At 41.4% G+C, this 26,952-nt stretch overlaps 2 protein-coding genes across 5 annotated transcripts; both read left to right on the forward strand.

The window, feature by feature from the left end:
• Positions 1-203: 203 nt before the first annotated feature.
• On the forward strand, positions 204-13,350 carry gtpbp8 (GTP binding protein 8 (putative)). 4 transcript variants are annotated; one of them, XM_035604571.2, is made up of 10 exons: positions 204-344; positions 542-587; positions 950-1,049; positions 1,538-1,738; positions 1,882-2,035; positions 6,692-6,790; positions 8,685-8,815; positions 10,323-10,422; positions 12,032-12,150; positions 13,051-13,350. In XM_035604571.2, exons 4-10 carry the CDS (start codon positions 1,563-1,565, stop codon positions 13,157-13,159), a joined length of 888 nt encoding a protein of 295 aa, XP_035460464.2. In that variant the 5' UTR covers positions 204-344; positions 542-587; positions 950-1,049; positions 1,538-1,562; the 3' UTR covers positions 13,160-13,350. The 4 variants fall into 4 exon arrangements, with proteins under 4 accessions (XP_035460464.2, XP_035460463.2, XP_035460462.2 ...); XM_035604570.2 differs by lacking the exon at positions 950-1,049; XM_035604569.2 differs by lacking the exons at positions 542-587; positions 950-1,049 and having other exon boundaries at positions 210-344.
• Positions 13,351-17,822: 4,472 nt separating this feature from the next.
• On the forward strand, positions 17,823-24,784 carry slc10a2 (solute carrier family 10 member 2). Its single transcript, XM_035604575.2, has 6 exons — positions 17,823-18,425; positions 19,015-19,133; positions 19,354-19,442; positions 19,618-19,793; positions 19,911-20,068; positions 23,122-24,784. Exons 1-6 carry the CDS (start codon positions 18,028-18,030, stop codon positions 23,313-23,315), a joined length of 1,134 nt encoding a protein of 377 aa, XP_035460468.2. The 5' UTR covers positions 17,823-18,027; the 3' UTR covers positions 23,316-24,784.
• The last annotated feature ends 2,168 nt before the right edge of the window (positions 24,785-26,952 follow it).

A 26,952-nucleotide genomic window follows, 5' to 3' on the forward strand; every position in this document is an offset into this window, starting at 1 on the left:
AGTCACAGGGAAACAGTGGATGGCACGTCACTTAATTAACATTAATATTTTCATACAAAAACATTGAGAGTACTCATTGAAATGATCACAATCAGAATAAAATTGTCATAGCAATTATAACAGAGCTAGATGGGTTTTTTTTTTTGTTTTGTCTTTGAAGCGGAACCTTAGAAAAAAACAGTCGGACTCATTTAGGCGCTGCACTCAACGCGGATGAAAACAGTGGCGGACGCTCATGGACGTCAGATATCACAAGGGCTTGTCATACATCCATGGAGACGCGCAGTTGTCGCTAAAGCAAGCTGAATAATTCATCAGAGAGTTATGAGAGCGTTGGAGGTCCGGTGAGAAGCAGCTGTTCGAAGTGCACGTCGTCTTATTCAAACGTGTTCTCCGTGTAATGCGGGTGTTTTTCAGCAAAACGCTTCGTTAATATGTGTGAGATGAGTTAAGTGAAATGAAGTCGAGGTTGACATTAACCAGCTCGGTCATCAACACGTGCATGTTCTCCTTTGACATGTGTCGTGTCCTGGCGTGATAGGAACAGAAGAAGTACTGAAAGCAAAATCACCAATTTTTTCCGGCCGGTACGTCTTCATCCGAATCCGTCTCATAAACCTGAATGTAAAATGTTTCACATTTTAAAATTTCGAAATTGTCAGGAAGAGTGAAACACTGAATCAGTTTTTACAGACAATTTAGGTCAGGGGACAGACAGTAGTAATGTTACAACACACACACACACACACACACACACACACACACACACACACAGGGGCGTAGCACTGGGAGAGCCTTAAATCAGTGTTTTTTCTAAGTAATCGGTGTCATGTCATGAAATAAATTAAACAAATTTGCTAATACATTGGTTGAGAGACTGAACTATGTAATTCAAAAAATAGTTGAGGTTCTCCGGGGGGGCCCTCTCATTCCCTCTCATTCCTTACAGAAGGCACCGAATGGTGAAGTCCGCCCATCACAACTCTGAATCTGTCGACCAATCTACCGACCAGTGACTTCGCCATATTCTTCCCTCACGAAAGTGAAGTGTGGGTCCCAGAAGAGAAAAGAGACAAAAGGAAGAGATTAAAAACAAACCAAGGGAAAATAAGTGAAAGGAATCAGCATCCTAGCTGCGGGGGGGCCACAGAGACTGCTTATGTATAGGGACCAGAATTTGGTGCTATTCCCCTGCACACACACACACACACACACATGCATTTATTGGATGTTTGTTTGTATTTTTTATATGAATATTTGTATGTTTTTTTCTTATTCCACTCATCAGGTGTACTGTAGAAAACCTGTATGACCCCTGTAGCACATTGTTGCCTTGAGGCAACCGACCAATATCTGGTTGGGGGGGTCGGGGTGGAACCCCGAGTTCTCTCCAAAAAGGGGGGAAATATTTGATTACCCCAAACATAAAAGTTCATGCCATATAGAGGGTTAAAGCTGCTGAATGGTTCAGATGTAGCTGCGCTCTTTTTACTAAAACTAACCATGTGGCGCTCGTTGTCCATTCGTGCCCCCACAGGCGGCTCTGAAATCTGCAGGGGAACATGTTTTGTCTGCGCCTGTGCCTGCGCCTGCGGCTCCTGCCCGGGACTCGGGTGTCGGATGTTTACGGGCACAGCGCCCACAAGCTGGCCTCACTCCATGGAGCCACAAAGCTCCCCCCAAATAAAACCCAGAACTTGCTTTACCCCTTCAGTGGGCTGGAAGCATACCTGGACAGGTACTGTAGTTAGTGTCCACATTTGTTGTATTTGTGTTACATTTGCCTCTATAGGGTATAACACTGTGTACTGCTATAAAAAAACTTGGCTCTTTTATTCCTTCAGCAGATTATTCATTAATTACATGCATCTAAATGTTCAGGTCCGTGGACAGGACGCCGTTCCAGCTCTTTCATCCCAGTGTGGAGGACATGGTGAATGCAGAAAAGCTCTTTAACGCTTCACCAACTCATAAGATTGATTACTACGTCTCTGCAGAGAGGATGGACCATGTACCTGCGCTGCGGCAGCCAGAGGTTGGTGGGCAGACTTAGTGTGTACGTGTGTGTGTTCTATTATAAAACACTGAGATTAGGTCCTAAGACACCTCTAAATAACGGTAATAAAGTGTTTCCTCCTAATGAAGTTAGTTTATATTTTTTCCGAATATTGTGACATAATTTTAGATTGCATCCAACTCTTGTCAGCTATATAGTGTTTGCTACATAGAAGATTCACTAGGGGATGAGAGCAGACAGCTTTTGATACGTTTCAGACACTACTTGTTACCCGTTACACTGCCACATAATCATATGTTCATAGTAATCTCAGTCTGCACTACAAAATGGCCGTTTCACTGAAAAGTGGATAACCCAAACAGACCCTTGATGTTACCCGGAGGGGTGATGCCATCTGTGGTGATGATGACCCTTTAAAAAAAGATAAATAGGATTTTAAGATCATCATCATCATTCATCGTCTACCGCTTTATCCATTAAGGGTCGCGGGGGGTCGCTGGAGCCAATCCCAGCTAACATTGGGCGAGAGGCGGGGTTCACCCTGGACAGGTCGCCAGCCTATCGCAGGGCCACACACAGAGACGGACAACCATTCACTCTCACATTCACACCTACGGTCAATTTAGAGTCTCCAATGAACCTGACCCCATTCTACATGTCTTTGGAGTGTGGGAGGAAGCCGGAGAACCCGGAGAGAACCCACGCATACACGGGGAGAACATGCAAACTCCACACAGAAAGGCCCTGGTTGAACCGGGATTCGAACCCAGAACCTTCTTGCTGTGAGGCGAAGGTGCTAACCACTACACCACCGTGCAGCCGGGATTTTAAGATATTTATTTTAAATATTTGATTTTTATCATGAATTAACAGTAATTGGACAATGAGAAAAATGAATATTGGGGTAGCTTTAACAATTCATTGTGTTGCAGCACAGGTGAATCCTCCCCTCTCTTCCCAGGTGTAATTTACAGCCCCAAAATATCTGTTTGTTGGTTCACCATTAAAGGTCCCTTCAAAACACACAGATCTTTGAACATTTGCACATTTTTTTTGTAACATTTTACAATGGCTGAACAATTTCAACTAACAAGCGCTTTCGGTTTCAAGAAAAACGCTCTAGAAATGTCATGTATTATTATTATAATTATTATTATTATTATTAAAAAGATCTTGCCACACATACCTATTTGGCAGCCTGTATGTATATGTAGATGAAAGAAAGCTCTTGGGAACTAAATGGACTGTGATAATGTGGGCTTAGATTTTATTAGATGATAATATTGTACAGTAGCTGGCTAGTTGTAAAAGAAGGATGGAAAATGTCCTTCATTTTGTTTGCACTAATAAATGCTGCTGCCAATATAATGTTCAGAATTTCTTTTCTATTTCGTCAGAAATATCGTCATATAATGTTGACGCTATATCGCCCACCCCTAATATGTAGACTAACTGGCTGAGAAATGTGACCACACACGTATCTGTACAATTCCGTCCCAAACGATGAGTCGTTGCTCACCTTAAGTAGACTGAATGCTATCACTCAGCAGAGGTCCCTTCATGCTCATTGTTTACTGCAGTGTGACATCTATTTACACGGCGTTGACCAATCACATAAATGCAAGCTGACAAAAGATGACTTTGTAATGTGAGCAGAGTATTCATCCTGTTTACCTGGCGACCGTTGCAACCAAAGACAGATCAGGCACCTGAGAGTTGTAAAATCCTGTCTCAGAGTATTTTGAGCGACTGTGCAATGCTCTGGTGTCTGTGGAGCCTTCAGACTCATGGATCTGTTACTCTGACTGGACTTCCTGGATCGTATTTCATGTCCTTCTGGCACAGTATCATATTATAGATGGTGCTCTACATAATTAAGATCCGACAGGGTCTTCTTTCCCGGCTGATTCTGCCAAGCCCGTTCCCTTGGCTATGGTTTCGCTAGAGAGTAGGTAGGGACAGGGACTCGTTTATCCATTCATGCGAGTCACTAATCAGATGACGAGGCATTTGGCTACCTTCAGAGAGTTATAGTTACTCCCACAGTTTACCTGCGCATTCAATTTCATCACTTTGACATTCAAAGCTATGGATAAATAAAATGACAAGTTATAATTAAAATCATGTCAGATTTTTTTTCTTCTGTGTGACAGATGGTTCTCTGTGGAGGGAACTTTTTGTGAAGAAACTGCCACCAGATCTCACACATTATCCACTGTCACTTAAAGCTACAGTGTGTAATATTTAGGAGAACTTATTCACAGAAATTGAATATATCGTCCATAACTATGTGTTCATACGCATGTATAATCACCATGTTTTTTTGTCAACTTTGAATGAGTTAAATATAGTTACATGAGGTGGACCCGACCTCCGTGTGAGTCTACATGTTTGCTACGTCGTGTTGAATGCGGCTATTGCACAAAACAGTCCAGAGTACGTCAAATTTTTGTGAATTTTCTGCGCTGCTGGAAACTGTAAATTGAATCGGCGACTTAACCACCAGATGCCGCCAGAAAATTCCAAAAATTACACACTGGGGCTTTAAATTTTGAGGGGGAACTTCAAAAAAAACACACTAACTTTTTCATTAATTTCCTTTTCCACTTCAAATCAAAAAACTTTTCCTTCAATTAAACATGTTCAGAGACTTCATGGTGCACATGGGACAGAGAATTTTTCCTACTGATGTAAAAACATTGTACATGAATTGATATTTCAGTGGTGTTCAGGGCGGCATGGTGGTACAGATGGTCTTGTAAGGCCGAGCGTCGGTCTTAAGTTTAGAAGATAAACAGAGGGCAACTGAGAAGAGTGAGAGCAGGCAAATGTTTGAGTCAGTGTTTGACATATAGAGGTTCCTGTTGCCCTTCTTTGTCCCCAAATATTGACAAAAAGTCTGTGAAAAATGTAGTGTAAAGTCTCTTCACCCTCCCGGAGCCACACACATAATTAAGCCTGAGTTGACACCTGAAAATAAATGAGCAGATTTATAACCTTATAGACTGTAGTGTTCACTGGAGGGTTCAGAGTGGAACATTGTGTTGACAGGACGACAGGGTCTCTTTGGCATGCCGAGTTAGTTACCACTCTGTCCCCCCGCTCCGTCGGAGGATGATGTATTTGTAGCTCGCTGGCTGCACCAGCCTCCATCCATCTGTCTTGTGTCAGAGAGATGGATGAGCCAGGACTTGGCCGTCACTGGTACTGTAGCGGAAAAAATCCCATAGCAGCCAATTGCAGCAGCGCGTGACAGTCAGTGCAGGTGTGCTGCTTATAATGTTCACAGAAAAATGGACAGACCTTTAAGGACACTCTGATAATTAATAGTAATAATGGGATCTTCATGGACAGTATTTGTGAGAGAGTGTCCGGTATGGGAAAGCTCAGGTTTTGTCTGAGGACATGACTCTCTGCACAGTGGATTGCCCCCCTCTGGGGTTGAGGGAGAATTACTGCACCAAATGAAGGATTTCAACTAAGTATCTCAGAGTCTTGTTCACGAGTGAGAGGAGGATGCAGCAGGAGATGGACAGGCGGGTGCTGCGTCAGCAGGAATCTCAGGGCGTTGTACTGGACCCAAATGTCAACCCAGGCTGACGTATTGCGCTGGTTTGTGAACTAGTGTTTTCAAGCCTCGAGTTTCACATTTTGACCAGAACCATATTGTTTTTTGTGCAACTGAACGTAGAATTGGGGGTGGGTCCTGCTGAGAGCTCGTCCACTCCGACCCCACCTTCACCTGCAACCATGCATCGATTGGAACGAACCAGCGTTCAATCAAGCTGTATCCACGCTACGGTGCTTTATTTCTATTTTACTCTAAATGGACCACAATTTACAAAATGAATCTTGCGGGATTGAAGAAGACTTCACACTATGAATTGAACCATAAACTCATGATGTTTCAGAAAATGTTTACTGTCATTATAAATATAGTGAGAAATGGAGTGAGTTTTTTCTCATAGACTTCTATAGAAACTGACTTCTTTTTACAACCAGTGAGTCGTCATCTACTGGTCATTCCAGAGAATACAGGCTTCAGGCACTTCCGCATTTGCTTTGTTTTCCTGACCCAGTGACTATGTCCATTTTGTATATACAGTACTGGACCATAGCTGTGTAGGGAGATGAGGTGTAATTTTATGTTGTGATTTACCAGTCAATCGTATGTTTCTCTCATCACCTACAGTATGGTCATGAGCCGTGGGTAGTGACGGAAAGAATGAGATAAAGAGATTTTAAGCGGCTGAATTACTTTCTTCATAGAGTGGCTGGAATCCACATTCCTACGTTTTTGTTTGATGAACACATCACTGCTTCTACGTTTACTCCTGCCCGCCACACTACTCCAGAGTTTTCAAGCACCTAAAACACAATGTGGATGTAGCCTTAGAGACAGGTTGAGGAGTTGGACATCCAGAGATAAATCAAAGTAGAGCGGCTACTCATTTGTCTGGAAAGGAGCCACTTGAGGTGGTTAGGACACCTCCTGGGTGTCTTCAGTGGTTACTGGAGGGATTATATATCCCCCAGGAGGAGCTGGAAAGCGTCGCTGGGGAGAGGTCCATCTGGAACTCACTGCTTAGTCTTATATAGTAATAAATTGTATTTTAGTAACATATGACAGAATACAGGACCTTTGTGTTAAGCGGTTTGTGTGCGTGTTCCCAGGTGTGTTTCATCGGCAGAAGCAACGTGGGCAAGTCGTCTCTCATCAAGGCTCTGTTCTCCCTGACTCCTGAGGTCGAAGTCCGAGTCTCCAAAACTCCGGTGAGTAAAATGTTCATCGAGCTCTGATGAGTAATTGAAAAATGTCCATTTTGAGGAACTAAAATCTTTACAATTCAGTTTTCTACTCCTCATAACTAAGTGAAGCAGTTGATGAATGGAACCATGATGCTGAGAAGGGTCACAGTCGCTGCCATCTTCACTTTAGGCTCTAGTGGAACTGACATGCTGAGCAAACTTCAAACGTACTGACTTTATCAGTGCTTTCAGTATCCTGGTAACATTAAAAGCAGGCAGGAACAAACAAACAAGAGAGAACACATTTTGTTTGATGGATTCTATGCAGCTGCAGATTGAAATTTGAATCTGCATTATTCAAGTTCTGGCAGCTATGAATATGCCAAGTTATTGGGCACTTTTTCTTTTTTTTAGACTTATTCTTTGATCTGATTTTTTTTTTTGAATATCTAATTGTAAGAGGCCATGAATCATTTTCTCTTTACCTGGCTTATCTAACATACTTGGACATATTTTTGTTTTAATATAAAAAGAAGAAATACAGCACAATCATTTCTATAAGATTGTGGACAGAATTCTTGTTTGACTGATTGTGATTGATGAACCCATACGGCCATTGAATGAGGAACTCTAAGAGAGAATAAGTTAAGGTCATTCAAAAGTATATTTCACGAAAATTGGCACTGCGACTTTTACCTTTGACCTTTAGTGGTCAAATGTTTTGATATGAATAGTCAATTGGTCGATAGGTCACCTGTAAATGCATTTTTGATAGAAAGGTCAACTGTGATGAAAATATTTTGACCACATTTTTTTGTAAGAAGATGACGTCATAGGTCAATTCAGATGCGACGTGCCTGGAAGCCCTTTCAATAAGCTTCTCAATACCACTGGTACCGTTTAGATACGACCACTGGTTCGTGGGATATATAAGATCATATATTGGCCCTGACATTGCATTATACTGAATCTAGATAAAGGGCTTCACACACACACACACACACACACACACACGCACGCACGCACGCACGCACGCACGCACGCACGCACACACACCAGTGTTGCAGTGATTACCTAATTAACCAGTGTGTAAAACAGTGACTAGTGTGCGGCTCACAAAAGAAAATCTGTGAACCAATACACCTTATTTGTAAATGGACTGTATTTATATTAGAGCGCGACTGTACCGGTTGGCCGATAACATCTGCCGATATTAGCCTTTCAAAGACATATTGGTATTGGCCGGTATGGTTGGAGCCCGACCGATATTATCGGCCAACAGATATGAGCCTTTAAAAGTGCAATGTTTACATTTTAGGTCAAATAAATGTTTATTTTCTTAATTCAACTTGGTTGTATTTGTAATTTTTTCCCAATGTATAGTTATTTTTGATAAAGTTTATGCCTAAACTAAAATATCAATCCCCAATTACATTTCTTTGTCTTATCTAAGGAATCATTGACAGATTAAAAAATATATATATTGTATGTCTATATATATATATATATATATATATATATATATATATATACACACACACACACACAGACACACACACATATACTGTATATGCACATGTATATTTATCTATTGCTTTTCTAGTTTTATCGACACTTCAACACAATTTACAGCACAAGTCACACTCACACTTCCACACACATTCACACAGCGCTGTGATTCACCACACACCGTCTGTCACATTCACACACTGCAGGAAGAGTCGTCAGAGACAATTTAGGGTCCCGTGTCAGTGTTGTCCATGCTGACTGGGGGAAGTGGGGATTGAACCGCTGACCTTCCGGTTTGATCTACATCCTGGCTGCCCCCTTGTCTTTTCATCCATTGAACCCATTTATTTTTCCCTGACGTCTCCTTTACAGTTAGTGTGTTTTTCTCTTTTTTGTTTTTCCTTCTTAGGGTCACACAAAGAAGATGAACTTCTTCAAAGTGGGCAGAGCATTCACCATCGTGGACATGCCGGGCTATGGACACAGAGCACCCAAGGACTTTGTGGATATGGTAGAGCCATACCTTTACACGAGGAAGAAGTGAGATATATATATTTGCTTTGGCGTCTTACCAGAGTCACAATGTGTGGTCTTAGCACAAACGCGGAGAATGAATGGCCCTTGTGGTGATTGATGTCTGAACGGCCAAAGTGAAACTTTCACAGACCATCTATCTTGTAACGAACACACAAAGTTAAAAGAAACTCATATGAGTCAAACTTAAACTATGCTGCAAAAGCCGGGAAGAGATTTTTCTCGAAGACCGTGACAGAACTGCCGTCATGGTTTCAGGCCTCTAGGAGGTGGAAGTGCCAGAGAAAAAAATTCCGAGATGAATCCACTTGTTAACTTATTAATGATCTCTGGGTTTCCACAGAAAGTTATGGAATTTAACTGTTTAGGAGGTACAAAGGCAAAGGTGCAGAATTACCAGTCACCGGTGTACTGTACCACACCGGAGCACATCTGTTCCAGATGCACTCTATCAGCAAGATTTAACTCGATACGTGGAGCCACGGTGCAGCAGTTCTTGAATAATGCTTAAAATGTAAATTGAATTGAACTTATCCCTCCCTGTGTCACTGTATGAAAAGCTTCTCCTTCAGTACATTACATCCCTGCAGCATCTGCGGGCAGCAGGATACACGGTGATAAATTGGTTTTTAGAAGTGCTGCAACAGGGCACAGTGCCATGCTCCACGGCCGTCGACTGCATTGACCTCGTATAACACCTAACACATGGGACTGGTCCATCACGGCTCGGTTATTTAAGTGGGAAATGCCAAGATTTTAGCGGCTCATCAGTCCTGTGTGTCACTGGCTACCTTAAAACTAGCAACAGAAACATTTCATGTGTTACTCTGTCCCCTGTTCTTGTATACATACTGTTTTTATATTTTATTTACTGTCCCTGTCTCCAGTGGCGCCCCCAGAAATTTTTCACAGGGTTGGCCAGATGGGGTGACTGAAAATGTCAGGGTGGCACACCAAAACCAAAAGCCATGAATTTCAGGAATGTTGTTTTCTTTTGTATTTTTAGTTTTGTATTTGAGTTTTGGAGAGTTGGATTTTGTTAAATTTTTCCTTCAGTCTATAAGTCTGTTTTTGTTACCTTAGTTATTAAATACTCATTTTTTCACTTTATCTTCATTTGGGTCCTGCTCCTTCAAACCTATGACACTTAGATCTAACTGTACTATTTAACTATTATACAATAAAACTTTATTGATTTAAATGAATAGTACCTAATGTAAAATATCAGATAACTTGTATATATCAAATACAATAATTAGGTGCACATACAGCTGCTGGGCCGGCTGCATTTGTTTTTATTTGCTATTGTACTTAGACCGAACTATATTATTTAACTATTATAAAAAATGCACTTCATTTATTTACATGTAGAATATCAGATAGAAGGGCCACTGCCCGTCTCCTACACCTGAGGATCCATGTTGGCAAACATCTGTGAAAGACCCGGAAAACTCACATGACTTACATCCCTCACCCTGGCGAACTTGGCTAATGCATCTTTGTTATCTTTCAGTCTCGTCAGGACGTTCCTGTTGGTCGATGGCAGTATCGGTGTCCAGAAGGCCGACCTGATTGCCCTGGAGATGTGTGAAGACATCAGACGTCCATACGTGGTGGGACACTCGCACATTTTCTCCATAGATAGTCACATCAGCCTATCGAAAAATGTATTTTGGAATAGGTCCTGAACCTAGTCTGAAAAGGTTTCAACCTAAAATTATTTGGAAATGCTTTCTCAGTGTGTTTCAGACACGAGCTGCGATTTACAAACTCTAGCCTAGTAGCAATTTGGAATGTGTGTCGTGTTGCAGCAGGTAAATGAAAGGCTCTGCAGTCGACAGCTCACAGGACCTGTCGGTGCCTGCATGTAACCTCAGGGGAAACTAAAACGGCACTCAGTAGAGCTAATACCTCCTCCAAGGACATATCTCGCAGTGGTGAAGAGAGTGATCACTAATTTCTGGATCCACACCAAAATATTATGGGTCTTTCCTTAACCCATGTCCCAACGTTCCATTAAGTTTCCTGGAAATCTCTTGAGTAGTTTTTGCTTACAAAAACAGGGGGGGGAAACATGGCGGAAGTACCAAATCAGAACTGTACCACCACTGCTGTTGCCCTCAGACCAAACAAACCCCAGTCAAGAGCAAAAACAATCTAAGAAAATGAACAATTTCAAAAATGTCAGCAGTCATAGATAATATGAATAAACAGTAGATTACATGAAGCACAGGCTGGAAATGTAGGGCCTTTACTGTCTGGCGGAGGTTCTAAATATTTAGAAGAAACTGATTTTACCCTTGACTCTTCCATTCAACTCGTCTTCCAAAATCTCGTCATTATGTCCACACTGAATTAATGCTGAACGCTCCCACTCAGCTATTTAAAAACTGCTGTCCCCTTCTGAAATGCTGCCGCCGTGCCACTATAATGAAGCACCCCCACTCTCTGCGCACTCCGCTGTCAATTATTCATGCTCGCAGGTTATTAAACACTTTGACCATTATTAAGACTGTGACAGTTCAGTTCAGAACACAGATTAACTCCCTCTGCTGAAACAAAAAAAGGAAGCATGAAGCCCAAGAGCTGAAATGCAATTTCAAAAGCTGTTGCTCTGCTTGGGATAATATACAGTACAAGATTAGCAACAGTTAATCGGTTAGTAATCGATACAAAAATTAATTGCCAACTGTTTTGATAATTTTGATGAAAAAAGAGTCAAAATTCTCTGATTCAGCTTCTTAAATGTTTCTTTGCTCCTCTGTGACAGTAAACTAAATATCTTTGGTGTGTGGACAAAAAAATGGACCAAACCACTAATCGATTAATTGAGAAAATAATCGACAGATTAATCGATTATGTTGCAGCCCTACGTGACTGTAGTGGATGATGGGTTTTTAAACATTTAAATCAGTTTTTTCATTATTAGCGTCCGGGATGTATGCTCCAATGAAAAAAAAAAAAAAACACCTGAAGAAATTAAAGTGCAGTGTTTTGAACTGGCCAGTAGATGTCAGAAAAGTGTTCTTTTTTTGTTTACTCAAAACAATACAGTACCTCAGTGAATTGTTGAGATTAGTTGATTAGAATATTAGAACAAAATAAGGACGAGGATATTATCTGTTAACAAATCTGCCTGTTTGCTGATACCTCTGTCTGTGCTCTTAATATGTCAAAAGTGTGCAAGTAGAATTGTTACGTGCAAAACATTTTGCTGTGCAGATGTTGGTGACCAAGATTGACAAGTGTGGCCACGGCACGCTGCTGACAAACCTGCTGAGTCTCCAGGAGGTGGTTAAAACACGGACCTCGTGCTGCTTCCCACAGCCGCTTCTGGTCAGGTGAGACGCCCACGTTGTTTTAGTTAATACATGTTCCTTAGTGTCAATGGATTCCACGAAAAGACACGAAACAACGGTGCGAATGGAGGCTACTAAATAGGCGTACCACAGCCGGATGTATTCCCCTTGTGCTATAGAGCCCCATTGTTTCACCGAGGCTCCATTTTTTTCAGAATCACTGTCACAAACACCGTCCTGACAAAATAAAAACCCACTACACACCAAATGTGGATTTGTTGCTTTCCCCTCCTTTACGAAAAAAAGACCACCAGCTGTTTTTTTAAAAACTGACATCTTCACATTTTAATCTGTCAGTAATATACATTCAGTAAAATGTACATTTCCCAACTTACATCCCAATCGTTGATGAACACAAAAAAAGTTAACCATGGAATCATAAAGTGCTGTCACCAAGTACCATTTCCTTTTAATTTTTAATTTTACCCAGTTACAATCTGGACTTGAAGTGAATGTAACCCAGGAAAGACAAACTAAATCTGATCACACATTGGATTCAGAGTGCGAGTCCAACACTCACAAAGTGATGTCAAAGCAGTTACACAATGTTTATTGTACAACTGAGTCACTTTATTCACTATTTCATCAGTAAGAAAATTATGAGACAAAAATCTCCCTTTGAAAGTGAATGTATTAAAGAGATTCACTGACATTCCACAGGTTTTTTTTGATCATCATCTGAATTATTTTAATTATTATTTTCCCCCCACATTCTTGTACATCACATTTCATTTTGGAGAGGTCCATCGCAATTGTGTGTGTGTGTGTGTGTGTGTGTGTGTGTATATATATATATAATTTTCTGTCAAGATATGATTTTAGAAATATGTTAAGGGCAAAATTTTTTGCCTCACTTCCTTGTTTTTGTTTTTTTTCCAACAGCTCCCTCCAGTTTTTGGGGATCTACCTCTTGAGATGCTTCATCTGCCACCTAACAGGCAGCATCAGGTTGACAGACACCTCTCAGATCCGAGCAGAGGCCAGTGACTGAGGTCTGGACTCCTTCTCTTGAGTCTCTTCCCAACAGCCGAGATTTGACTGCACTTTTAATGTATTTTATTATTAATTATGGGCAATGTAGGGTGGAGGGGGGCTTTGACTGCCGGACCACCTCTGCTTGTCTCTACTTGTCTAGATAATAACTAAAGATGCTTTTATTTTGAAATAAAATGTAAAAATCCACCCTTGTTGGTTTGGCTGGTTTACTTTTATGTGCATTACATCACTCCTTCCAGAATGCAGACAAATCGCTATCGGTTTAGTTTAGTTTATTAAGATCTCAATTAGCTTGTGTCTGTCTTAAAGCCCCAGTGTGTAATTTTTTGTAATTTTCAGAGGTCGGGTCCACCTCATGTAACTATATTTAACTCATTCAAAGTTCCCAAAAAAAAACATTGGTTCTTTGTTGCAGGTGATTATACATATATGAACACATAGTTATGGACAACATATTCAATTTTTGTGAATAAGTTCTTCTAAATATTACACACTGTAGCTTTATACAGTTACTACTCTTCCTGGGGTCTCTATTATTGCATAAGAATATTAAATAAGACAGATTACATACATCCATAACATTCATATGGATGTATGTAATCATCCATATTACATGGATGATTACATACCTGAAATCATGTATGATTACATGGATGTAATACTGATGTTTTTCAATACATCAAAAGTGGAGCAAAAACACAGGCTTACAAACAGAGCATGCATGCTCACAACATAACAGAAATCAAAACTTGTCTTATACATGCAGTAGCTCAAATTTATCTCCTCAAGAGTCGATAAAAAAAGTCTCACAAAATAATGGATAGATCGCTCAAAGTTTAATTCAAAAGGACCATTTGAAATCCTCTAAAAATATATGTAATTTTCTATACTATTTCTTCTGTAAAATATTTACTTTTTATGAAAACATATTTTATCACTTATTGAAAATAGTTTGTGGACATCTGAAAAAGACCACTACGACTTGAGTCCACTCCTGTGAGAAGGCTTTCTTCTCTGGTCTGGTTTTAAAACTAGTTAGTTAGTTAGTTAGTTAGTTAGTCTGATGTCACATTGGAGATAATTCATTAAGCCTGGCTTTTTATTAATATCAGATTCATTATTTTGGATGATTTTAATGTCCTTTGACTAGTCAAAATTATCACACAGTGGTCATTTTTCAGCATTTGCTGTAACTGAGATTATGATCCGGTAACCAGATTATAAAATATTGATGGTAAAATTTGTACAATAGTTTAAAACCAATCCAAAGTGGAACATGTCCAACAAGGCGTCCTTGTAACTTATTGAGTCAGTTGTAAGTGAATACACCTTTGTAAAAACTTATAGAAGCAAACTTCTGTTATAGTTGATGAATAATATTGGAAATACAGCTCTCGTGAGAATATAATAGGGAAACGTGTCGTCTGCAGGGAATGATGTCGGCTGAATACACAGAAAATCAGCAGACATCAATCATAAACTTTTTTATGGAAGCTTGTCAGCAAGGGGTCAAGGTCACATCCTGAAAATCACTCTGCATCCTTCTTCATTTTATACCTTTTAGTCCTCTCGTTACATAAAAGCTGGTGGGACGGAGCAGAAAGTGCCTTATCATCATTTGCAAATTTTTACAGTGGAGCAGGAACACTGTGAAATATGGATCCATCAGATTAGATCGTTATCTGGAATCAGATCACCTAAGATAATGGCTGTGACATGGCAGAAACCTTCACACATCAGGAGCAGAAAAGATCCGTAAAATTTACTGCAGCCTGAATGAAGGGCAAGTCAAATAAAGACTGATAAGGCTTCCTCTGAAGATCTAACCTTATATCTCAACTGTCCCCTTCCTCATACCACAGCACTGACCGACACGTTGAGAAAGAACGATTTATATGAGACAACAGAAACATGAATATCTGTATGCAGCCATTACGTGATGTGTGGCTTATTTATCATTTGTACTGCTTTGTCCAGATGTATGGAATTTTTCAAAGGGTGAGATGAGAGAAAAAATGTAAAGATGGCTTGAGGAGAGAACTGAGAACACTCCATACACACCCAATTAATAACCAAAACGACCCATTGACCCATCAAAAGATCCCTCCACAACATATCCCAAACTATTTCTCCCATAAGTGCAAAACTGACCTGGGGACTCATTTTTACTACTTCTGGGGGAAACTGAGCGCTGGGGTGGTGGTTTGACCGACCGCCTTAGCCGTAAAAATTGGTGCGAACGTTTTGCTGTACAGCACTGTGCGCCTTATTGTTCTGTTCTGAAAATGTGTTTAAAAAAAGAAAGAAAGATGCAAGTTAAACTTTGTGTATAATGAGGTGTTAGGATTTCAATTCAATTCAATTCAATTTTATTTGTACAGCGCCATGTCACTACAAACATTGTCTCAAGGCACTTTACACAGTGAGGTCAATATTACAATATTACGGGGAAAAACCCAACAAATCCCACAATGTGCAAAGCACTTGGGAAGCACTCCTTGTCTGCCCTTCCCAAGACTCTGGCATTTTGTGTCCTGCCGCCCTGATCCAGCCTCACAGCAGCAGAGTGTTGTGATGTATACTTCTTATACGAATCTGACCTCTGACACAGCAGACGTTTTTGACTCGTCGCGACATGTTTGGGTTAAAAAACAGGAGCACAGGAGGAACGAACAACATTCACGATGGCTGCTTTGCAGCAATCACAGCGGTTGTCGGTTCAACACGTAGACTGCGTATAAAGATGGTCGACTTGACAACTCCTCAAAGTGAAGCCAAATCTTTTGGATCGACTCCTGGCGTCTGGTTCGCGGTACAGGTCCTAAACCCCGCCTCCTCCATGTTAGTGGATGGAACATGGACCAGACTAAAATGGTAAAAGTACAAAAAGTACTTTTAAGGTAGTTCTTATCAAACTAATGTATATTCAAGTGTTCATGTTTCTGATGAGTTTGGTTTCAGTTCATTATTTGAAGCTGTGAAAAATTGGGTTCAAATGCAACGATTGCCAGCTGAGACTCACTTGCGATTGGTCGAACCCGTGTACCGGCGGCTCCACTCCACATAATAGCAAGATGGCGGCACCTGTATCCGGGATGGTTTAGCCTCATTTTTGTACAACGCGTCGTCCATCTTCCAGACTGTGGTAACAGTGTTTGTCGAGTCCAAATGTCTTCAATGAACCTAAACTCATGGCAGAGTCTCAACAAAACATTTTCATTTTCATTTGTTTCTATTTTTTGCGTGCGCATGTGTGTGTGTGTGTGTGTGTGTGTGTGTGTGTGTGTTTGTTAACCAACTCAACATGAAACATTCTTGAGTCGGTGTTGGCTGGTTGACCTTCAACTTTTAAGTTAAGCATTACACACACTGGAGGCAGACTCGAAACGGGACTCTTCAGTAGGACACTGGGAAGGTAAGAACAACTCTCCCATGGGATTTTTTCTGTTTTTTGTTGGATAGTGGGAATTTAGAAATTCAAAACAGAATAACTAGGACCGTTTGCAGTTGGCCGCTCTTGAGCACTCCTTGACATCGAAAGCCACAGGGTTTGAGTGTCAGCTATAGAACTTTATGATGCATACTTCACTTTTTTTTCTTCATTGTTTCCAACCTTGGCATGTGCAGCATGTTGACATAAAGTGCCCACAAAAAAAATATTCACTCCCACTTCGTAGATTCTTTTACACATTTTTTAGTTTAACCACATCAAATTTGAATCAAATGTCCCCACCGAGTCATGTAATGATTTCATGTAAATCAAAAGTGTAAGCACTGAATGATTAATAACACAGCGTTCACCCCCTTGAAGACGTTATTGAACAGTGATCGGAGCTGTGCCGTTGCGTGGACGGGCCCGGCCTGCATCAAGTTTGCACATTTGGATACTGCAGCTTTGCCCCTTTGAACTCTGAACTGAATTGAAGTTTGGGCCCACTGTAGGAGACAGTCCGCCTATGAGAATGATAAATATGTATAAATCAATTTTTTTCAGACGAGAAAAGATAATGGATATCGAACCCCTATAATGTAGTCACTACCCTCTGACACAAGTGCAGTTTTTGCATATGTAAAGCTCTGCCCCGATTGACCTTTCGGTACTCTGAGCTTTGGGAATTTTCCTACACGCTCCCCGTAACTGCTACTTTTCTATAAATGTGTTACAAATACTTTTGAAATGTTTGTTTTACGTATGGCATTTATTTAACTATCTATTATTTGAATTGATTTAAGACAACTATAGGGTTTGGTTTTCCTTGGTTTTACTATGGCATTATAAGCTTCTTTTTTTTATTGGCAATTATAAAATAAATCTCATGATTTACTTATTACGCCCATTGTGTGATTTAATGTTTGAAGGGTTGAACTTTTTACAAGCACTGTATAAAGAATACATTGTTCACACAGGGCGTGTCCTGCCTTTGAGAAGTGCAAGCATCTTCCCTCCTCAATGACATTGTAAGATGATGATGCTGTATAGTACAGTTGTCCAATAAAAAAGTGTTTAAGAGGCCAAAGGCCAATAAAAGTTGGAGCAATGGTGCAATCACACTTCACGTTACAGAATGATTCCCTTTTTATGTGCGTGCGTTTCTGAACACTGACCCCATAAACCATTAAGTGTTGGTTAATTTTTTATCTTTTTTTTTTTCCGCCAGATTTCACCTCCCGAATCGATACGGATGAGGCATAAAGAGCCACGATCCCGACTGCTCACACTGTCGCTGTCATCTTCGTGGATATTGGACAAGGAGCAGTCTCCTGGATTCTAAGAATTACACGCTCAGAGGAAACCCTTCTTCCAGTCCTCACAAATTTTGGAGCCCCTGATTATCTCCTTCTTCCCCCGTTCCACCGTGCACAATGTCCGTGCTCATGGCAACAACTGTGATGCCTCCTGCCTGCGACTCCTTTGCCACGCTCTGTTCGGGCACAAACTGCCTCGCACCCGGCAGCAACTTCAATGAAATGCTGAGCCTGGTGTTGAGCATAGTGCTCACCGTGATGCTCGCTATGGTCATGTTCTCCATGGGCTGCACCGTGGATGCCTCAAAACTGTGGGGCCACATCAAGAGGCCCTGGGGCATCGTGATCGGCTTCCTCTGCCAATTCGGCATCATGCCTTTCACGGCCTTCGCCCTGTCCCTGGCCTTCAACGTGCTGCCCGTGCAGGCTATCGTCATCATCATAATGGGCTGCTGCCCCGGAGGTTCCGGCTCCAACATTATCTGCTACTGGCTGGATGGGGACATGGACCTCAGGTAAGAAACCACCAGGGTTGACTGGCTCGTTGGCACTGCTCATTGGATAATATCTGTGGATATGAATGAGAATGATGCACCGTTGTCCATCGGACGCACCGGTTGCTTTTCCTGTTAGCTGCCTGTTAATGGCATGACGGAAACCGATCCGTGATCTGAAATTAAAAGGGATTAAAAAAGAATTAAAAGGTCATCACAGTTATGAAACACGTAGCCATGTTTCCATGGAGTACTGTATATTGACTAGGACATAGCAGATACATGTGTTTTCATTGATCACAAATTTAAGTGTATTCGTTAATATTTTATTCAAAATAAGAATATATTGCTACTGTTTTTGTACACGATTTAGAGAGAGGATAACATTTATTTTAAATTTTTTTGCAACCCCGATGAAATATTTGTTATATATGCGTGCGTGCATGTGTGTGTCTCCAGAGCGAAAGCCAAAGTTTGCCATCAGTAGACTAGGAAGCAACTGACGACCACCAAAAATCCTTACATCCCTTCTCTATTGACGACACACGCACATTAAAATATGTCATCGTGAAGGCTCGTTTGACCACCACATTGTCCTCTCCCCCTCCAGTATCAGCATGACCGCTTGTTCCTCTATCCTGGCCTTGGGGATGATGCCCCTGTGTCTGCTCATTTACACCTCCGTCTGGACTTCCTCCAACACCATCCAGATCCCCTACGACAGCATTGGTAATGAGACTGCTCACATTTGATTCCTAGCCCATATATTTGTAAGACAACCATATAATGGGATTAGAAATATGGTGTATATTTTACACTACTTTTTTCGGAGAACCTGTTTTAAAATTCTGTCCATCGTATGAGTGGTTTATTTTATTGGTTTTATTGTTTTGTTGTGTCGAACAATCATAGAAATGGATATTGATGATATGAAACTTTATATCCTCAGGTATCACACTCTTGGCCCTTCTTGTCCCAATTTCCCTGGGCATGTATTTTAAAAGCAGGTGGCCTCGCATAGCAAAAAAGATCCTCAAGGTAGGAACACTCCGCGGCTTACAGCATCCATGTGATTGTTTAACAGAGACTTTTAAATCTCAGATAAAATGCTGTGATTCTTGTGAGTCTGATGAGAATTTGGTATAGGTCTTTTTTTTTTTATCCAAGTGAAAAATCCTGGAGGGGGCATTAATTATGTGTCTTCTGTGCATAGGTGGGGTCCATTGGAGGCTTTGGTCTCATTCTTATCATAGCTGTGGTTGGAGGAATTCTGTACCAGTCCTCGTGGGACATCGATCCCTCCCTGTGGATCATCGGCACAGTCTACCCCTTTATTGGTTTCGGCCTGGGGTTCACTCTGGCCCGCATTGCGGGTCAACCCTGGCACAGGTAGGGACACAAAGTTGTGACGATGTTGGCATATAGTGGTGTTAACTTGAGAGAAGCCTGTATCTTGATAACTTTGTTGTGAAGTTGTGTAACGTTTGTGGCTATCGTTTTTTCCAGATGTCGAACCATTGCCTTGGAGACGGGTTTCCAGAACTCACAATTGTGCAGCACCATTGTCCAGCTGTCCTTCAGCCCTGCTGAACTGGAAGTCATGTTTTCATTCCCCCTCATCTACAGCATCTTCCAGCTGGTGGTCGCAGTCATATCTGTGGGAGGTAAGAGGTTCAGAAGGCGGTTACCGACGACAGCTTTGTCTCAATTTGCTCATTCTTGTCGTCGCTTCTGGCCGGGTTCTAGTTTAACAATCTAGTGCGTGTCCAAATCCAAATTGTACTTAATTTCTTAATTAATGATCAGTGTGTTTTGGGCACAGCATACAGTAAACCAATCATCAGCAGACCAGTTTTCTGATGGTCAAAAGCCTGAAATACATTCCACTTCCTCAAGATAGCAATGTGCCAATAACGCTCATCATTGTCACTGGGTCCTGAAAGTGAAGCCAATGAAGAAGTGCCTGTATTCTCTGGGCTGACCAGCAGAGGGTGACTCCACTGATTGCAAATATAAGTCAGTTTCCATAGTGATACAAAGTCTATGAGAAAATGATTCTACTTTTCACTTGGTTTATAACGATGCAGGATTGTAGGTGTAAGTGGACGTGCAGTGTAAGGCCCCACCCACAAGTTATCTGCCAGACGTACTGCATGGCTCCTTGTTATTCTAGTTTTCCTCAATTCTTTTCTTTCAACTGCATACTGACAGATTCTGTTAATCTCATTCACACTCTCCTCATGGGGAGATTCTGTCAGTCCACCTCTTGTCTCCTTTAGTAGATCAAGAGTAGTTAAAGTAGATCACGGTAGTGTCAGATTTTAACCAGGTCAATCGAGAGAGCAGCAACTTTATGATTCAATTGATCTCCTAATATTGGAGGACTTTTGCTTCGCGTGGTCTTAGTTGAGATTAGTTTTGCATCAAAACACAGTGATGTCAGCAAAAGGTCGTTGGAATACTGCAGTATTATCAGTGTTCAATTTTGTTGCCAAGTCCAGAGTGTTATGCTGATGAGTGGCTTCGTTTGCATGTTGGGTGAGCTCAAAGCTGTCCAAGCTCAATGGCTTTATAATCACTCTTTTTTTTAATGAATATGAATGTCCAGATCTCTCGTCAGGATTAATCGTCCTATCCACTGAGACCAAGGGAGATGAGCTCCGAGAGTTAAATAGTGATAGATATCCTGGTGGCTGAACGTATTGATGAGCAATGAAAAATCTGCTCTGAGCTCAAGAGCAAACTCTCCAAATGATGTCAATTCACTGGGCTGCAGGTTCGCCCCCTGGCACGATAAAATGATAGTTTGGAGGACAAACTTCCGTCGGTGTTTCTTTTTAACTATCAGATCACTGACCAAAACGGTTTTGTTGGCCAATGATCTGTCATTAAAAAGAGCTCAGTAGAGCTGCGGGGATTCTGCGACAGGAAAGGACAATCGGAAGATCACTGAGCGGCGCTACCAGATGGTCTGTGATCGCTATGATGGTGTTTGACAATGCCACCGACTGTTTAAGGTCACTGGTATGTCGAAAGAAGCAGCACGGGGGTCTCGTCTCATCTCTGTTAGACATCTGAGTGATGATGTCTGTGGTTATTAGTGGTGACGCGGAGAAGAGTGCCAGATGAGGCATGTACCCGGGCAAGGATTCATTTCCCCTTTCCAAAATGTTGGAGTGGGGCCCAAGATGAAAACATGTTGTGATTGACAGTCACTCAGTTCCTTTTTTTCTTCAGTATCTCAGAGCCAGAGTCTTTCTTGTAGAAAGTCCAAAGCACCAGTGTGGATAACGATCCTCATATTACTTGGACGAGTTGAGAGGATGCCTGGAAGCAGCGCCGTTGGCTCCCTGACAGATGTGTTACTGTCATTCTTACACGCTTGGTCCACAGTCAGAATAGTGGCTGGCTCATCAGTTGCGGTGATAACAATGTTCCTCCTGGCCCTCGGCCTAGCAGTGATTTGGGGCTATTGCTTCAGTTTTGGTGAGTCTGCAGGCCAGGGGTGTGATTAACTTCCCTGGGCTCAATGTTAGTTCGTATTGTCACGCGTTTTAATTCAGAGGCAGCACCTGTTTACCCAGTGAGCATTGGCACGCTCTTTTTTGATTTCCTGCAGGATTTACTCGGCTTTAAAAAGAAACTCAAGGGTGTTCCAGTCTTGTAGTTCTTTATCTTCTTAAGAAAGTTATGAACCGAAGTTCTGAGCGACTTTGGTGAGTCCACTAGATGTCTGTGTGTATTTGTCTGCATCTACACATTTCATGATAGGGAAAAACATTTGTGCTTCGTTGCAGAGGAGAGATGTATTAGCCCTCGGCTGCAAATTCTTCCACTTTGTTCGTCGCTAAATGTGATCGATCTTTGACACAAAGCCGCAACGCTCCAGTGTCCAGCCAATTTTGAGCGAGAGACAGAGACAGAGAGGGTGCGATTTCATTCTCATTCTCAATCCTGATAAACTGATTCTTTGAATCTGTTTGTATAACTCAGAGTAAAAATGGTCCCGGCAGCAGCAGCAGAGGAGGAGGAGGAGGAGGGATGCTGCATGGCTGCAGTGAGTTCAAGGACAATGATCAAGGTTAATGACAATAAAGTGTGTGATAAGCAGCTGTATAATTTATGCTGTGTGGAACGCTGCTGGTAACACTCAGCAATAGCTGCAGGGTTGCTGTTGGCAACCTCCTGCTTTTAATATGAGGATGGGTATGTTTACAACCAGAGGCAAATACATCTGCTCCCCTGAAGTTAATGAGAACAAATTTAAGTCTGTTTGCACCTTCATACTGTTAAAAAAATGATGTTTACCTTCTTGACTTAAATGATCGAATTCTCTTACCTTGAATTGTTCCATTGCGCAGCATCACTCATATTTCACAAAGGAGGCTATAGGTTTAGTTGAATGAAACAACAATCAAAGGATGTCTAGATGGAGGGGAAAGATATTTGCTGACACCATAACAATGGAAAACAAGGACAAATCAGAAATGACAAAACGATAAGACAAAGAAAAGAAAATTGTGTCCAGAGACAGGACCTATGCTCTCAAACCTCACTTCATGTAATGCTGAGGTTTAAGACTTATGGCCACTTCTAATATTATAGAGAGTATGGTCAAGACCGGCTCTTTAGGAAGAGTACCCCGAGATAACTTCTGTTATGACACTGCATGCTGCCATATAAATGACTTAACTGATCAGTGTTTCTTCCTCTGCAGGCTACCGGGCATATAAAAGGTGGTGCGGCTCCCGTTCAGCCGACGCAGACAGTGAGTCTCCGTCACTGGAAGTTGGTGACGCTGAACTTGCAAAAAGAAAGGACCACGCTGTGGACAACGGCGCCTTTGAGTTTGATGGGACTGGCAACATCGGGGAGAAGGGTAGGGACATTGACAGGAACACCAGCCTGTGACGGTGAAACCCCTGCATGTCACAGACTTTGGACTATCAGTGTGAAGCATCAACTGTGAACACACACTGCGCTCTGCAGGCAGGAGGTGTGCACTGCAGGTCCCGCTCCTCTCAACTATGAACCGCCTCACAAGAACAGGGGTTCCCAAATTATTATTTTTATTAGCCTTAATTTATTCATATATATATATATATAATTATTTAAAAGAACTGTCAGAAAACCCTGTTGTCAAAACAACACTTATTTGTGATTCAGACTGAAAGTTGATGTGGATTACCCCAATGTCTTTATACAGATATTGTATACTGTGCTTTTCACTGAATGGTGGAATATACAACCAAATAGAAATATATAACGAATGTGTGACATTTATAACATGCGACATGAGGCGTGCACGCCTGACAGCCAGTGTTTCACAGGTACCGGACAGAGGATAAAACAGCATAATACTTCTATGTTAAAAAGACAACAACCTTCTGTATTCTGTAACCATATTCTCGGTATCATTCTCTATGTGGCACATGCAATCAGTGGTTATTACAGACCAGCTTTGGCATTCTAGCCCTGTTAAAAACTTAAAGGGCCAGGAAGTGATTTTAAACCGAGAAAACTGTTTGTAAAAAATCACCAGATATGTCCTCACGGTCCACGAACTGCTGGTTCTGTGTGTGCGGCGATAGAAAAATATGTGTTTTCGGCGCGACCCCTGGCTCTGTAAATTAAAAAATGAAGAGAATGGTGCGGACTGCACCTCACAACACCGTGTGTGCAGTTTGTAATAATAATAAATGTGCCAGCGAATGACGCTGCGACTCCGTGGTTCTGGCCTCGTGGTTAGCGCGTCAGTCTCACGCACATGGAGGCTTGTGCGTTCGCGGCCCGGCCAGTGTGGTACAATCGCCAACAGCAACAGAGGAAGAGACGAGCTTTCTCCAAAATCACTTACTTCCCCTTTAAGTGTCCCATGCTCTTTCAGTTTTCACCATGTACCTCATACTTATAAATAAATACGAATGATGTTCTCTGAAAAGAGGACAGGGCTCATCTCTTTGAAATGCTCAGTTCTTCTGCGCATAGTTTTGTGGCATTCCGAAATAATGTATGTAAGCTAGTGGTTTTTACACATCTGTCCACACTGAAGAATATACACATAAACCCGTGTGCTGTATCTATTTGTATGACATATTCACACTTTAAACTATGTATTTGCCCACTGTGTTGCACAAACGTGACAAATTCAGTGTGCAAGTGATCACAATTCTGCTAATTGACTTGAGCTATTTACAGCTTTTCTTGTTTTTTCATGGATGTACAGCAGCACAAATATTTTAGCAAACCTCTGTGCTGAAACAGTAATGTGTGTAATGTGTTTTCATCCAAACACTTTTACATTATTGTATAGTTTGTTGTAGTAATTCATGTTCTGATACGAATACTGGTACCAACTCAATAAACATATGTGTAAATCACACCATTGTTTTCTTTGCCTTTGTTCGTCGCAAATGTAATGATTTTTGAATATATGAGAATAATGTAACTATTTGAATGACGTTGACCCTTGTGCCCTTGTGAAAAAACAAACTGGCACGTGTAGATCTTTGTCTTCTAACTTAATGTGGTAAAAATGTAACATTTACAAACCATGTAGACCCAGTACAAGGTCAGAAACATACTATCTTAAAATGATCAAGTCTGCAGTCACAAAAACTTCATAAAAAATACAAGTTCTGTCATGTGATGGTGAACGCGTTCAGCTGACAAAACATTATTCACTTGAGAATGCTGAACCGAAGACGCACACACCCTTCCTTCCACTCACTCACTCGCCCCTCCTCCGGGTGAGTTCGCTCAAGCTGCCTTCACTTACTGCAGGAAATAGTGGGAGGTCACACTTGCACAAGGACGAGCAGGATTACAAAAAGGAAATGTACACAATGTTCCGAGTGTCACAGTTGTAAGAAAATATCGATACATTTTGGGGATTTTTATTACCACTCTTCTCACTTCAAACAATGAAACATTGTATGAAAACACTTTATAGCAGAGGTTAGGAGCGGAAGCAACCTCCAAATACAATACAAGTGAAAAAATATTACATCAGTTATTAGTCTAGGTATCAAACAAAGATTAAGCAGAGTAGCCTGTGTGTGATTTGGTTAGATTCAGTTCAGAGATTCAGTAGTTATGGGAAATCCTAACCCTTATGAATGCCTCAGGAAAAATCTCCTCCTCTCCTGGCCTTGTTGCAAGTGTTTGGGCGAGAAAAGTTGTGCCATTGGATTATTTAATTGCTTTGTTCATTTTGATGACTTCATGCAATTCCATCAAACTGTAGCCTCACCTGTGGTCATCCTGAGGAGACTTTTAATGTGTAGGGCCTTTTTTGACAAATACTCAACACTTACTTCTTATTTTTAAGGTGGAAATCTTGGTGACAGGGGTGAAACATGCATGGGTTCTCTCCGGGTTCTCCGGCTTCCTCCCACAGTCCAAACACATGCAGACACAATGGGGTTAGGTTAATTGGAGACTCTAAATTGACCATAGGTGTGAATGTGAGAGTGAATGGTTGATTGTCTCTGTATGTTGGCCCTGTTATGGTCTGATGACCTGTCCAGGGTGAACCGCGCCTCTCGCTCAATGTCGGCTGGGATTGGCTCCAGCCCCCTATTGAACCTGGTCTATGACCTGGTGGTCATGGCTATCAGCAAGTCTTGATGGAGTTGACGCTGACTCAGGACGACAAACACCGTGGATCTCTTAAGCAGAAGTATTTATTACAGGAGCTCAAGCTTGAGGAGATTTCTGGTTTGTTTACAGACATCAACAGGTGGTCAGTGCATGGCGTTCCCGAGAGACTCTGCCCAACCCCGGTCCCAGTGTGTGATATTTAGCTCTCTCAGAATAATGTCGTCATCTCACAAAGAGAATGGGTATCTCCATAATAACACTGTCTCTGTCTGAGTATGTTCTATATTTACAACAGTTCTGCAACTATGACGCCTTGGCTAACCATCGGCTGTCCCGGCATGGCAGGGATAAGATGACCTCGCATAGGTGAACTAAACACTCATCATTGCAGTCTCACAGAGAGGAGGGGAGAGAAATTCCTTGCCACTGTTAAACCATCACATTCTATGTGAATAATGTAGCTTCACAGGCTTTTCCTATGAATGGCACATTTACAGTTATGTAATTTTCAACGTCTGTTAAATGAATAAAATGAACTTGAAAGATGAAACAGTTTTATCAATTTACTATCACAAATGTTAATGTTCAATTCATTATGTTAAAAAATAAAAACAATAACATGTGTGCATAACAATGAGTCATTTGTACCCTTTTAATTAATAATTTGCGCCATTTCAATTACTTACACCACTTAGTTACAACTAGTACGGGACTAAAATGTGACTTAAGCTAGCGTCTCATTCGCAGTCTCCCATTAAGCTGTTACGGGTTAAGTCCAAAAAGTTATGGGAAACTTAATTTTCAACCCTGAGTGACAATTTCTGTTATTTTTTTCACCTCAAACTGTTGTGAGAAGGTATTGGACTATGAGGTTAAAGCCTTAGCATTGTTAGAAATTTACTGTTGCTAATTTTTCTTTATCTATGAAAGAAAGAGGTGAGCAAGG

Source organism: Scophthalmus maximus, chromosome 14 (genome assembly GCF_022379125.1).
Source record: "Scophthalmus maximus strain ysfricsl-2021 chromosome 14, ASM2237912v1, whole genome shotgun sequence".
In the NCBI taxonomy this organism is placed as follows: Eukaryota; Metazoa; Chordata; class Actinopteri; order Pleuronectiformes; family Scophthalmidae; genus Scophthalmus; species Scophthalmus maximus.

Bases quoted from the DNA above. Each gene is read 5' to 3' on its own strand.
- gtpbp8 (XM_035604571.2), top strand. From the start codon at position 1,563: ATGTTTTGTCTGCGCCTGTGCCTGCGCCTGCGGCTCCTGCCCGGGACT. The intron at 2,036-6,691 runs GTTGGTGGGCAG...GCGTGTTCCCAG, and splicing joins CTGCGCTGCGGCAGCCAGAG to GTGTGTTTCATCGGCAGAAG. The intron at 6,791-8,684 runs GTGAGTAAAATG...TTTCCTTCTTAG, and splicing joins TCCGAGTCTCCAAAACTCCG to GGTCACACAAAGAAGATGAA.
- slc10a2 (XM_035604575.2), top strand. From the start codon at position 18,028: ATGTCCGTGCTCATGGCAACAACTGTGATGCCTCCTGCCTGCGACTCC. The intron at 18,426-19,014 runs GTAAGAAACCAC...CTCCCCCTCCAG, and splicing joins GATGGGGACATGGACCTCAG to TATCAGCATGACCGCTTGTT. The intron at 20,069-23,121 runs GTAAGAGGTTCA...CTTCCTCTGCAG, and splicing joins CGCAGTCATATCTGTGGGAG to GCTACCGGGCATATAAAAGG.